We start from the raw sequence: 14,687 nt of genomic DNA on the forward strand, positions 1-14,687 counted from the left end.
AAAAAAAAAAACCCAGAGAATTGCTGTACCTCGCCAATTTTTAAATATGTCGACAAAAAAAAATTACATTAAGTCCAATAATTTAATTATGAAATCACGCTCTGTTTTCGATTAAGAAATGAATTTCAGTTATGAAAAAGAATTCTTGAATTTCGCCTATGACAACTGCATGTAACCCCTTCAGAAAGGCAATCGTTGGGAATGTAAACAGGAGTTAGAGGAAGATTCTGGAAGGTCCGAAAGACGTATTCTACGTGAAATTTTGCGGTACGGGCGAAAAACTTGAGCCTTGGAAATGGTCCTTTTTTCTTTCTTTCTTGGTAATGTATAGATTAATGAAGGATAATTCTCTTTCCGACAGATCTACCCCGCGGACCAATCAGTATCCAGTTATAGCAGTAACCCTTCAACGCCAGTCAGCTCGCCACCACCTTTGACCGGTTCGGCACCAGGTTGGGCACCAGGTGCCGCTCCGATTTCGCCTCACTTCACGGCGGACCCAAACCGTGGTACTATACACGTGGTATGCATCTGGAGTTCTTTTGCCTTTGACCCTTCACGAGTTCTCCACCTATATCTGGGCCCTCGTTCAACTTAATTATAATCCTTTCGCGATTATGCCGCTAGATTTTCAAGGTGCTTTCCACAGTGCACTCGCCCTATAATCGCAATGAAAAAGAAGAAGGAAAGGAAAACATAAACGTCGCAAATGCACACCCCGAGCATCCCCAACGAGATCACAGTGGCTAATGTTTTCGAGAATACCCCTGGGACCTTTCGAACTAACCATCGGATCCATTTGTCTCTAACCAGCACTAAAATCCCCGACGATCCCGAGCCAGCTCCCACAGACCACGGAAAATCCGCCATTACTCAATACCGATCGACACACATAAATAAATCCCCGCGCTCTCCCGTATAAACGGAGAGAGAATGCGATAATGTTTTTTTTTTATACCGTCCAACCCAGATATCGAAACCCCAAGCAATTGTTAGGACGTTTCTCTGGGACTCGATCGGAAGCGCGTGATAAAATTTTCCAAGAGACAGGGATATATATATATAAAATAAAAATAACGAATAAGGGGAATTGCACCAGGGATGCACAAAAGCATGATGGCGTGCACCGAGGATTTGTTGATTCGCCTTTGTGTTGTTTTTCCATATCCTGATTTTATACTCTCGATTTTTTGTCTCGATTTTTAACTCGTCCTCCCCCCGCCCCGGACCGCCATTTTTCCTTGTTTGTTGTGGACGTTGTGTTGACTTGGTTATCTTTTTTTGGTTTTGTTGTTGCGTTGGTGTTGTGTGTGAAGCCGACGCCCGAACAACAGAGGCTAGACGATGCCATCGGCTTCCTACGCGACCACGCCGAGGTGAGGATCGCCGAATTTTGGTTTTTCTTTTAATTTCCCTATGTCGAGTTGCAGCGAGAACGCGTGGAACGACGTTAAAAGGCCGTTGAAAAGAGAAAAAAAAATTATAAATAATTTCATTCGATAATTGAGTACGCGTACTTGAGTTCTTTCACCGGAATCCACCCTGTCTAGGACCCAGTACGTCGTTCCACGTAACTCGGAAATCTGTCTCGTTGTTTTCTTCTTAAGGCTCTTATTGAATTTTTCATTTAAGGCGGCTTTATGATTTTCCGCGCGCCTCGATCACGTTCCGTTGGAAAATGCGCGATTTTTCGATTAATCATTTGCCAGCGTCGGAAATAGTCGAAGAAGGGGGTAACAATTGCGCTTTCTTTGATACGCGACTAGAGACCAACATCTACCTTCAAATTCATGTCAAGTTTCCCCAAACATTCGGTATCTTTTGATTCTTCGTCCTGTAAATATCCCGAATAGTAAGCTCGTGGAGCCTTTGACCCGTCTTAGAGATTTCTGAAAAAAAAAAAAAAATATATATATATTTCAAGGAGAACGTGAATTCAATGCAATTGGCGTCCATCTTGAGAGACGTTCCACGTTTCGATGCGATCCTCCGACGCTTTATCATCCGACAATTGCTCTGACTAACACTTCCAAGATTTACGACTGCATGCTGGCCGATTCCGTGCCCACGGTTTTCACTTTCTTTTACTTACCACTTGCTTTTGTCCGCGGTGCACAAACCTCTGTTCAGGCTTTCCAGGTTTGGCGCAGACCTCTTAACTTCCGTGGCCGTTCCCAAGCCGGGAAAGTAATTCCACGGTCACGAGATCGGGAATACTCAAAAAGGTTCAGGAGCCCTCTGCACGATTTTCTGCGACTTAGCATTAGGACTCGAATTTTCACGAACCGGGAATCATTTCCGAAAGGTGACGTGTAATCGGGCCTTCTTTCTCGTATTCTGTTGGTACAGGGAACGCGCATGGAGGAGCGACTAGACGATGCCATAAACGTCCTTAGGAACCACGCGGAGAGTCAATTGGGTCTCCATCTTGGTCCCGTGGGACCACACGGTCCCATGTATTCCCACACATCACCACCGCAGTTGGACCACCTGGTAAGATGCTGCCGACGAATCCGAGTATCGGCTGGAAACTGTCCAGATCGGCCGATTGCCGTCGTCGATGTGCATCGTTCGATCATTGTTGCATTGTTTCAGACAAGTCCTCATCCTGCGGTAACGGTGGCGCAACCCCAGGGCACCTATCCTGGACTCGCGCCCACGCCGGACACGGACGGGTCAATCAAAATCGAAAGGCTACCTGTCGCCAATGCCAGTAAGTTGAACTTGACGATCGTACCCTCCAAACGATCGTTTGGTAACATCTCAATAAGCGTGGGAAGAGAAACGGTTTCCAATTTCCCGTCTGGGTGGTATCACCGTAGAACCACAATTTGTAAGGCGTCCGCAGTTTCCAGCGTCCTCTACAGACCGCCAAGATGGCGTCCCCTTTATTCTCCACGTTGCATCACCGTCCCATCGCTTTCCACGAGCTAGGGAGAAAATTTCACGGAATTCCAATCACCTTGGAGATATTAGTGTCTTACAGAGTGGCAAAGTATCCTTAATCAGTTGTAACAGTCGCACAGGTACAGCATCCTCCACGGATCCGCCAAGATGGCGGCGGCGCTATTCTTGTCGGCGCATCATTGGCCTATCACTTTTTCCCATGGCTGCGGGAAGGAAAAAAATATCGACCAGGTGTTCAGAGGCTGGTCGCCTTATCCCGATAAGGCGGGATTAAATAAATCACGCTGGTCGCAGCCAACTCCAGCTATCCAGCCCGAGCCAGCTACGTACCATTCTAGGAGTCCTCTATTCCTCCTACCGGCAGCGTTTATGCATTCTCTCTCTCTCAGTCTCGTTATGCTCGATGCGCAGCGGAGGCTGAAATCTTCCCGGTTACGGATTAGGAACGCGGGATGGAATGCGCAAGTTTTCCTACGGGCCTTATGGCTGAATGTCCTTAGCCAGTTGGAGTGTCGCTTTTCTGCATCCTTCAGCCTTGACCATAGATGGTCATCGGCATTCGGAACACTCTCCGGAGCCGAGGGATCGTTTGTCCTCTTCGCCAGCGACTTACTCCTTTATTCCTATCGGTAGCAGGCCGAGAGAATCGTTGCTCGCCTTTGTGGGATTCGCTAAATTAGGGCGAATCCTCGGCGTAAGCGCGTACACGCGCTTCCTGCTCGTAATTGGCGGGGATGGCTCTTTGGATTCGCCGATTCACCGATTTGCTCTTCCAAGGCGAACGCTCCTTTCGAATTTCCTCTCTTTCGCGCGGAAGCGCTTTACTTCCCGTGGGGAAACTCGGCTGAGTTCCGCGCCAAGTACACGCGTTGCACTCGGCAAGTCCTCGACCTTGACGACAAAAGTGGTTTCCATGAAATTGCCGTGTCAATTTCCAGTGGCAGGTTTATAAATAACGGTGGATTATAAGTTTCTGTCTAAATGCTGGAACGATCGACTAGGTCGCGCCGAGTATGGGATCTTATTCCGGGAATACCTCATTCCGGACTTTCATTAGTTTCGTTGCCTTCTTTGACTTTGAGATTGCGGTGAAATCGAGAGGTATTCCGGTGCATGGGATTAAAGTACAATTGATTCCCGATACGCTTCCTATAACTTAGATGGCAGTCGTTCCGATTCTTCTTAGCTCTGTGACTAAACGTCCAACCCAAATCTTTAAGGTAATGCCTTCGAGTCGCAACCGAAGGTCGTGGTTTTTCCTTTCTTGCTGATTTCCGGGTTGCGAATTCCGTTTCATGTATTTTATCGCGTTGAAAGAAAGTCCAGTTTAAGTAGCCGCTTCTATTGTAGATGTAGGAATCTGTACAATAGTCCGGCAGTATTAATAATATTTAGAATACATCTCTTTAGAAAAGAGGAAAGACCCTCCGGACAGTAGCGGTGGCGAAACGAAACCTTCGAGCAGCGAATTGGCAGCGGCGGGTGTCATAGGTGCTGCGACGGTCAATTCGACTTCACAGGTGAAAGGCACCAAGAGGTCGCGTAGATAGTAAGTATATTTATCAATCGGAATCCTTTCTTTCCTACAAAAAGCCCAGTGATAGTTAAAATCGTTCAGGGCCTCGTGTCGCAGCATGTTTGAACGCTCCACCAATCGCGTGTCTCAACGGAAAGGAAGAGAAGCGATCTCATTGACGGAGCGGACAAACATGGCGCGCGATAGCGCTTTGCGTCGACTCGAGAATTCAAATGCGCGTCAATCGCCTTAAACTGCACCATTTCATGAGATCTGCGACATTTCGTAATCAGCAAGATGGCACCAATAAATTGTGACCGGCGGAACATAAGATATCGCTCGCTATACTTGAGATTCCGGGATAGAAACTTTATGGATCCCCGGGGGTATTTAACCCCCTTAGGGAGAATTACCTAGGCGTTCGCTTTTGATCGGCTCCCACATATTTCGGCAAATGTTGAAAAATAGTGAAAGATGGTTGCGACCTGCTCTATCCCTGATAGCGACTTACCTTGAAGTATTCCTGCGGTACTTTCGATTTCAGACCTTATCTGTGCCGGTCAATGCTGTGAAAGTACTCGAGATTAATGGTTTGCAAATCTAGTCATCAATGTGGAACTGTTGCGGGTCCAGGTCTCTTAAATCTAAATATGGGAATTTTACCCAAGTAGTTTTCAAGGAAACCCGAAGAAACTATTGTTAATTTAAATTCTTCATTCAATTGTCTACTGTCCTGACAAAGCAGCGCGATTCTATATTCTTATTATGGCGCCGAGGGCAGCCTTCGCAACCGTTATGTAAAAAGTTCCGCCATGTCAAACGCCTTTAGCAAAATCTTGATCCTCTTTGCGGTATTACTTAACTAACTTGCTGTTGTCTTTGAACAATCGTTGTTCGAGCGCCGACGAAGACTGTGACGACCCTGGCACCAAAGCGGTGCGCGAAAAAGAACGCCGCCAAGCCAACAACGTGCGCGAAAGGTTAGTGAACACACGCAGTACGCACTTTGTTGCATTTTGGTAAGAAATTGATCCACCAGTTCATCCCATCCTCTGACCCTGCCTGGCTTTGACATTATCTCCATCCTAAATGGTAATCGGCGGGGCGCATCAAGTAAATGGGATTCTTGTACTTTCATCAAATTTGCCTTTCAACTTTGGCTTTAGAAAATAATTCTCGATATATACATTATTTTCCAAATGTCAGTTGGTAAAGTTTACAAATTTCTTCATCCTGTGTAATCCTCATTTCTACTTACCGCATTACTTGTTACATCTATTAGGTTAAGATGAAAAGAATTGGCCACGCCTTCTATCATTATTCCCTAGTCGTATGTTTATGCCAAGCATTAATGAGAGCGTATTTATATTACGAATAGTATTTGACGATAGTTTTGATCTTGACATTTTCAATTGGCATTTGCATACCCATCCCAAAAGATTCCTGAAGTCCAAAAACTCTAAGGCCCGCATTCGGTAGGCGAAAATTAAAATGTCGCTGGTTACTGGCAGAGATGTGAGATGTTGATTCGAACAAATCAGATTTTCTCGAGCGTACCTTGAAATCAGTTTCATTTTAATTCAACTGCGATTCGGCCGATAGGCATGCTCCTTTAGTCTCTTACCCTCTTACTCGCTGACTTCTGTATTTATTTTCACCGTCACTGGTTTTTGTTATTGGTATTTCCTACACTGCACATAAATGAACGTTGCATCGAGATTACCTGGGTAATCAGTAGTCTATAAATGTTTTTCATCCTCCCTTCCGTGTTCCTCGACTTTATTATCGGCCTCGATCTTTCGGTAAGAAGCAATTTCCCGTTGGCACGACCGTCACACTTATTCGGCAATCTTTCGAATTTTCTTCCCTCTTCACCATTGTCTCTCATTCTAATTTTTCTAGCAATTTCAGTTGTAAGTTTCTATCTACAGAGAAATTCCGTATCCTTTAAATTACAGCTCCGACCGAGTCAGGTCGGCCATCTTGGTAAACCGGTCAATCCGATGCGAAGGACGGTACACATCCACCTCGAACATTCGTTACCACATTACGTCAATATGAAACGTTGTACAGTGTCCAAATTAGCACAGGAGGATTCAGTAAATGTGAACGAACTTCGCTGCGCCCATTTTATCTGTTGAAGTGCGCGTAATTTCGGAGAAAAGCTGATTTGCCAAGATGGATGGCCACGGCAGGAGCTCTTTTTGTTCTTTCGCAGATTGGCGGACTTCGGATATATTTAGACTAAGACGCGGATGCTATTCTTTCCCGAAATGAACATTTCCTCCAGAAATCATAGTAAGCCACACTAGGACGGTGTAAAAGTTTCCACAAAGTAGGGATAGGGAATAAAAATTCTGCAAAGAATACGGGCCTTTCGAGGTTTATCACGTCAGGTTAAACTTTTTTTTCGGAGAGAACCACTGTCTAGGCGTGAAACATAATCTAGGGAGAATTCGACCTGACGCCAGATCTTAAATAAAATCCCTAGGAACCTGCGTGTGTTCATTAACTCTTGGCTGGTCTCGCAGTAGTCCGTCGCTCGAACGACGTTTCTCATAGAAACATTTCTGATTTGTCCTTTTAACATATTAATTAGGTTAAATTCAGTCGCAGTGCGTCATAAAACGGTTTGATAGATTAATATCTTTATCTTCTGTAACAAAAACGTCACAGAAAATGCGCTGCGTCTGATCGTTTACCTCGCAAGCCTTCAATTCTTTCTAGGGATATCTAGGGATGTGCTCGTTGATATCCCTGGAAATAACTGAAGGAAAGATTTAGTTTATCGCCGGAGCTTTTCGTTGCGAAAAAGCTCACCTGAGGAATCGGACCCTCGAGGCTTTTTTATTAATAGCAGGTGATTAATTGAGTATTGTTATTACGCAACTGTTGTTCGAGCGCCGAAGACGAGGATGACGATCCCGATGTGAAGGCCCAACGAGAGAAAGAAAGGAGGCAGGCCAACAATGCTAGGGAAAGGTAAGGGTTTCATGAAGGTGGGGCCTTGTCGAAAATAAAAGACCAGACTTTCCTCTGAACCTAACACCAGCAAAGCCTCCGCGAGGCTTTTTCCAAAAAACCGTGCGACAGAATGACGACTAAGTTGCGCCAAGAAAAAAGTGGCCCGTATTCTATGTACCTAGGAGAGATCGGTGCAGAAAGTAACGAAATTATTTTCAATTGTACATTTGCGATTTCTAGACAAGCTGAAAAACAAGTAGACACAATTGGTGACTCGAAATCCCTCTAATTAAATACTAAATCCAACACGTGATAAGGAGTCACACTACGATGGGTATCTCTCTGTAAATATTGTAACTAATTGTTTCGTACTAACTGCACTACGGTTTCCCTTTTCAATTAATTTTTCAAGCGATCTTTCAAATCTCTTCTCTTCTGTTTTGCATGTGTCTGTATTGGCTAAGTCCAACAGTTCTATCGGATGATGGCTGTCATGGGAATTCTTTTCTGGGGAGATTCGAGCAGAAATGAACTAGTTCTTACTGATTTTCGCGTTATTTTTAGGATACGCATCAGGGACATCAACGAAGCCCTTAAGGAGCTTGGCAGGATGTGTATGACGCACCTCAAGACGGACAAACCTCAAACCAAGCTCGGCATCCTCAACATGGCCGTCGAGGTTATAATGACCCTCGAGCAGCAAGTCAGAGGTAGAAAATACAAGTTTTGTCTTGAAGAAATATTCTACATCCAAAACATCCTAAAGCGGCCGCAAGTTGGCGCTGCAATCGACACGAACCGCGAGAACAGCGTCGTTTAGTGGCCGAGCCATAAAGTTCCAGAACATTCGTTCCTTAAGAACACAAGCTTTCGAAGCCTTACTAATCAGATCTCTCGTTACAGAACGAAACCTCAACCCAAAGGCAGCGTGCTTAAAAAGGAGAGAAGAGGAGAAAGCGGAGGATGGACCAAAGCTACCCGGCCATCTTGCGGCCCACATAGCTCATCCGCATCCTCATCCGCATTCTCATGCTCAACCACCTTTCCCCGCGATGCCTGTGAGTAGACTAAATACTTCAAGTAACAATAGCCGATAAATTGTTTTCTCCTGTAACGGCGATTTAGCGGAGTATTATCTTGCTGACGAAACTGCCCAACCCTATGAGCAGATATGCATAGACTAGGTACTCTCTGTGGAATTAATTTTCTTACGGTTTACAACGTGAACTGAGAATTTCGCAAATCTTGAAGGGCTTTTTCGTTCATGATGCTACATGTGATGCGGTACAAACGTAAAATTGTTTTTTTTTTCCAGGGCCCACCGCCATCGCTGCAACACAATCCGCCGCAACCGCAGTAGCAGCGGCTAAGCGGTGGCATCGTCCTGTGTTAAAAGCTCGTCAGGTCCAGGTAGCCTGTACAAACTCTCGACTAAGGCTCGGCACGCTAATGGTCCAGCCTTACCTACTAATAAAAAGGAAACTATAACATTATATATATATATGAAAGGCAAAGTATATATATATAAATATAAATATATAAATATATAAATATAAAAATGCAACATAACCGAGGGCCCTGTCCTCCAGGAGCCAGCGGGTGGCCAAAATTCTTGTACACTGCGTTACTCGCGTGCTGACTAAAAGGGACACACACGGAAGAACCTCGAAGCTGACTACCCACCTTCTTCTCGCCGTTCCGATCCGATACGAGCGGACGGCAGGTGCGAAGTTGATTTCTAACCTCGACCATCGCTTTGTATCGAGTTCGCGAGGGGTTAGGCAAAGCAAGAGTAACGGAGGGAGAGGAAGAGTGCTCGAGTTTGTGGAAATGCGCGGGCCATTGCGACCGAGAGGAGCGCGAGAAAGAGGAACGTTAACGCATCAAGAATTTACTATGGAAATATATTTCGTCGTCAAGTTTCTCCGTTCGCACGTGACCGCGCGAGCTCATCAAGCCGGCATCTATGACAATAAATAAGTATTATTCATAAATAAAACGGGATTTCTCCGTGTAGGACTTTCTGTTTCGCGATAACATATCAGGGGAGAGTATTGGCGTAGGTCGAGATAAAGAGGCGAGTCGCGAAGGGGCGAAGAGCGAATTAAAAGCCGACAAAGTGCTCCAGGAGTTTGCCGGAACCAGGTAGAGCCACGCAAAGGGATGCTAAATGGCGGCCCAGGTGCGCGAGGCCATCGCTTCGTCAAAATGGAGCCAACGAGCCAGTCTATCCCGACGCTTCTTTGAATCTACCACTGGCGCGACGTATATCGCAATTTTCACCGAGGGATGGCAATAGTTTTAGGTAGGAAAATGCCGACGCAGTGGAGAGATTTCGGGCTGTTTCAGCGATACGACTGGCGAGACGTACGGGGTAACGAGTCGCGACACGGATTCTTGGTAGGAGACTAGTTGGAGAGAAGGAGTCGACTTCTTTTTGGCGTCGAGTGCAATTGTTTTCTTCCCCATCTCCGGGAGAGTTGAGAGGAAAGAATGATGGAGATCGCAGCGCCACGGAATGCGCTTGAAACTCTAGAGTAAAGTCATGGTGCAGTCGTAGCGATCAGGACGACGGTCACTACCGAGTAATTGCGAGAAGATATTCCCTAACCACTTGCTGAAGTAAATGAATTGGAACGTTCATAGTTGTTAACTACACCTTGGAATCTGATTGTACATAATCTTTTATGCCTTAAACATTATGTGCAATCAAACCTGCGGTGCGGTGACACATGAGCTTCTGGAAATTCGGCATTATAACGACTCTTATGCAGATACAATCTTCAGAGCAGCAGCGGCCATAATCAAAATGGCGGTCTCTGCCAACCGCGTTCTGCAATTTCTTCAAATTTTTCACCTCCGCCGAAGTAATTTGCGACAGTGACCAATCGAAACCAGTCGTTCACTTTGATATCATCGAACATTGCCGCCACGGCGAAGACGTCTGGAGGAATTTCGGAACTTTAGACGTAGGAAAGTTCGACATGGAACGTGTCCTTGTCGCGATTGCTTTTGAAAAGCGAGTCGACTTCTTTCTCGGACGCAATTACTTTCTTCCCCACTTCGAGGACGAGCATTAAAGGGCGATTCAAGAAAGATGGGAAATCCATGGTAGGAGCGAAACGAGCGGGACCGCGTAAGAAATAAGCGAATAGAAGCGATGGCAGCGCCACGACGAGACGCGCACGCCTACATTGGAACTGTAGAGCGTCGCGTTCTGTGTAAAAAGCCGCGTGAAGCGCATTAAAAAAGAAAAACAAACAATTGTATGTGCAAAGTGATGTGAACACAAAGCAAAAGGCAACAATCGGCCAGCTCTCGTTGCGAGCTGAAATTGCTGCATAGGATGACGACGACAACGTAGACGACGACGGTGACATGACGGCGTAGTTTGTAAACAAGAAGCATATTATAGTCGAAGGTAGAGAAACGATTAATGATAATATTGCTAATATAAATATGGCGGCTTAAAATTATTTTTATAAATAGCGAGAGACAAAAGATATGGTTCCTCTTTCGAGATATAATAGTATCGATCGATTTTATTACACTTCCCTGACCCGTTCCCTTGTATCCCCCGCCCTGAGTGCCCCGTGTCCCCCACCCGTTCTCCTTTTATCATAACCTTAAATGAAACTTGTATTACCGACACACACGTACACAAACACACGCGCACACTGCGAATTCGTTGCGTTTACGTAATTAGAAGCGGCGATTGATTACAGAAATTGAGCAAGTGAGAGAGACTGTGTGTGGGAAATACAAAGTATGAGTGAGTGTGAGAGTGTACTGTACACAAGAGAGAAAGCTGTACATACGTTCAGCGACGCTATTGTCATTCAGGAGTTGGGACGGATGTGCGTTAAATTACATAAGAACGTAGGGTGTAATAATAAATGGACCAGCAAGGGAGGTTATGTAAGATTTGTTTAGGAGAAGAATGGCTCCTACGTGGATACTTTACTCGTTGGTCTGCTCTCAGTGATTTCCTTTTAACGTTCCCGTGTACTTTTACGCTCAACCGTCTTCAGGCCATTGTTAACCGTTCGAAATGTGCCGATACTAAAACTTGGCGGCTCGTTCGCGCGTAACACTGCCCATCGGATCTGCCCAGAGTCCAGTCGTATATACTTCTCCGGTGATCTGATATCAATTTTAACGCGACAAGACGATCGGTAAAAGGTTTAATCATTGCTTTTCATTATAAATTCGAGACGAGAACAACGCGATTGGTCTGTGTGTCGCAGCATGGCGGCGCCACCTCCACTTGTAGCCATCTTCTCGCCCCGCGAGATGGTGGCTTTCGGTAGGCAGATCATTATCTCTTTCTATCACTAACAAAACATAGTTTTCTTTCGCTGTTCTTTTAGTCATCATGGAATTGAGTGCCATTTTAGCTGCGTAAAGAAATCCGCGATGTAGTTGGCTAAATAACCGCGAATTCGGTGCCACTGCCCGCCGCCATGTTTCATGTCCGAGGAGAATTAAGAGTTACGCTCTTTTACGTTTCTTCGCGCTGTCAAGCGAATTCACGGTGATTGTACATAGAAAGAAGATCGCGGGAAATCTTGCGGTAGCACGAGGACTGAGGAAACTCAAAATCGAGGGCGGAGTTAGAGTGAACGACCCATTTGTCTTGATACCTTAACGCTAAGCACGGCGCGAACGTTGTAACGGGCCGAGGCCGAAGTAGCGTTTCATTATGCGAAGTTTTCTTTTGAAAAGTCGCGCCTCGGCGCAAAAACTCGGCGACGAGTCTGCAATTCCGATTAATTTGTCGTTTCCCATTTCATTTAGTATTTTCGACGGGAAAAGTGCCAGAGACTAGTCCCCTATCAGCCTTTTTTTCGGGCGCAATCTCACTTCTCTCACACCGTACGGTGGATGGCCTACCAGGCAAGATGGCTGCTTGCAAAAGAGGACTCGTCGTCGTTTTGCGCCAGGCCTAGGCAGCGGCGGTGAGAGGAAATAATCAAATCTGCCGAAATCAAATCCACCTTAGAGGATTCACTATTGAAATTCCCGAGAAAGTCGCTTTGTTGGCCAGAAAAGAGACTCGCAAAAGACGCGGGGAAGGACATCCTACGTGGCGTCTATTCTTCGACGCTACAGCGCCGTTACATATACGTTTCTCTCAAAGTATCTGAGTTTATATCGAGAAATTACCCGATTGAGTGCTCATAAATCTTTTTCTTAATTGCGCCATCACTGAGATTAGATTTCGGGAATACTTCTCGAGCCTCTGCGAGCCTCCGAGTACTACTCTTCACCATCTTGATCATTTACTTAATTCCTGCGGTACTTAAGTTCAACGTCGACCTAACAAGATGGTGCCCGGAGACACCGAATGTATCCAAACTAAACCCATTTAATAAGGTCCACTTGTATATTTCAAGAAATGCCATCACGAGGCACAAAAGAGGCGTAACATTTTGTGATCGGTTAGCGAAAGGCCATTTTCAATCTTAGTTTAATTTAGTCTCATTCCTGGCAAATCTGAATTTCCTAAAAATGAATAATGACGCTCCCTTGTTTCTCAAATTTCCACGTGGAATTCCCTTTTGCTGGGTTTCGATTTCGGAAGTATTTTTCATGCCTTCGTGTGTCTCCAAGTACTCCCGTCATCTTGGTAAAAAACAAAACTACTTAATGCGCGCGTTACTTAAGTACGATGTCAACCTAACAAGATGGCGTTTGGAGTAATGATAAGGCGACTCTACGACCGAAGTAACACGAAATAATCATTATTAATAATACCGTCGAACACGTTCGAAACATATCTCGCGCATAATTGTATATATACAGCAGTGAACGCATGCCTAATCGATTTACCTAATTACGATGATTATTATTATCATTATTATCACGATTTATTATTACGGTCATGATTCTTATTATTATTAGTTATTATTAATTATTATTATTATTGCCAACTCAATCAATTATTATTCGATATGAAAAACAATCGTGAGAGAGAATGAGAGAGTGGACATTTTTGTTTTTGAACAAAAATATAGCTCAACGATGTGTACCCAGTTGCCATGTATTTTAATTTATTTAGGTTCTTAAATAAATTTTATTGAAAAAACCAACAATCGAACTCGTTGTTATCAAGAGAGGCAAGCGAGTGCGCCCATGACCAAAGCTTTGCATTTCTTTTTTGAAAATCCATTCCTCTCCTTGCGCGGCTATATTTTTCTTCAAAAGCATCTGACCTGGAAGCTCGTTTATTTGCGTTACGAGTTGAGACGATGGATAACAGTGTATCCACGGTATAAAGAAATTATGTCAGATTTGTAAATGTATACTCGATGCCCAACTCAATGAGGAAGCATTGTATTCAAAGGATTGCCGAATAAATGTTTCTATTTGCGAGTTTTTTTTTTCGTAAAATCAGTTTTCCATTGTATACAATTTTTATTCACTTATAAGTGGAACTTATTGTTTATGTACTTGTCAAAATTTGAGGAGACTTTTACACGTGACCTTGCAGTTCTGAAATCGCGCGAAATTGATACGCCTTTATCGTATCGAGAATATGATTCCATCAGATGTTATTAAATACTGTTGTTTTAATTAAGATAAATTCAGCGGGAATTTCTATTCTTGGATTGGTTCCGGGAACCCTCACGGTCTTACCAGTATTTACGGAATTTAGCGATATAAACGAGCTTTTAATTCTAACGTATCTCGTTGTTATAAATGATTAACACTACAGCAAGGTATCGATGTCGAAGAATAATCAATGTATTTTCATTGCAACAAACTTGTTAACAAATGACGAACTACGAATAGCGGAGACGAATCTGCCGAAATAGTTCTACATGCAAACTGTCGCATTCAATGTGCGTTAACGAAAATATCGACGAGGAATTGTTCTTGTCGATAATGACCTTAAGCTTGTTCAAGGACGAAGAAGTAGCGGATCGCGCCATCTGTTAACAGGTTGTCAAATTATCGACTGTCGGAGTGTTTAAAACATTTACGGACGGTCGGTGCAAAGTATAAAAGAAATTTATATTCGAAAGCTTTGGTTTTAAAATTTTATAAGTGTTTCCTTGACATCATAAAAGTCATTGTCAGGCGGCTATGCAGAGCAGAGATGAGTTGGGAGATTGCTCACGTGCAGGGTCGCGCGATCGCACCGTGTGCTGCCCTCTGATTTCGTACGTTAGCTTTCACCGTTTTTTGCCCCCAAGGGCGGCGCAACGAATTTCTGGTAGGAGCTCGCGCAATCGCGATGGCTGTGCCATCTACCAGTTGCCGTTGACGGCTCACGTATTCGTGATGGTAATACCAT

The 14,687-nt window shown here is 44.5% G+C and overlaps 1 protein-coding gene across 12 annotated transcripts in view; it reads left to right on the top strand.

Moving 5' to 3' along the window:
- LOC105702959 (transcription factor 12) overlaps positions 1 to 13,479 on the top strand; it is a 71,881-nt gene extending 58,402 nt beyond the window's left edge. For 3 of the 12 annotated variants that reach the window (XM_023432548.1, XM_012430949.1, XM_023432543.1), the window contains exons 5-13: positions 362 to 523; positions 1,317 to 1,376; positions 2,341 to 2,493; positions 2,596 to 2,713; positions 4,303 to 4,456; positions 7,316 to 7,405; positions 7,952 to 8,097; positions 8,291 to 8,445; positions 8,703 to 13,479. In XM_023432548.1, the coding sequence (XP_023288316.1) occupies positions 362 to 523; positions 1,317 to 1,376; positions 2,341 to 2,493; positions 2,596 to 2,713; positions 4,303 to 4,456; positions 7,316 to 7,405; positions 7,952 to 8,097; positions 8,291 to 8,445; positions 8,703 to 8,747 (1,083 nt within the window). In that variant the 3' untranslated portion in view covers positions 8,748 to 13,479. Of the gene's footprint in view, positions 1 to 361; positions 524 to 1,316; positions 1,377 to 2,340; positions 2,494 to 2,595; positions 2,714 to 4,302; positions 4,457 to 5,313; positions 5,404 to 7,315; positions 7,406 to 7,951; positions 8,098 to 8,290; positions 8,446 to 8,702 lie in introns of all 12 variants that reach the window. The other 9 variants (XM_012430948.1, XM_012430950.1, XM_023432542.1 and 6 more) reach the window with 9 other exon arrangements.
- Positions 13,480 to 14,687: the final 1,208 nt, after the last annotated feature.

This window comes from Orussus abietinus, unplaced genomic scaffold (assembly GCF_000612105.2).
Source record: "Orussus abietinus isolate OABI.00-Male unplaced genomic scaffold, Oabi_2.0 scaffold355, whole genome shotgun sequence".
Taxonomy (NCBI): domain Eukaryota; kingdom Metazoa; phylum Arthropoda; class Insecta; order Hymenoptera; family Orussidae; genus Orussus; species Orussus abietinus.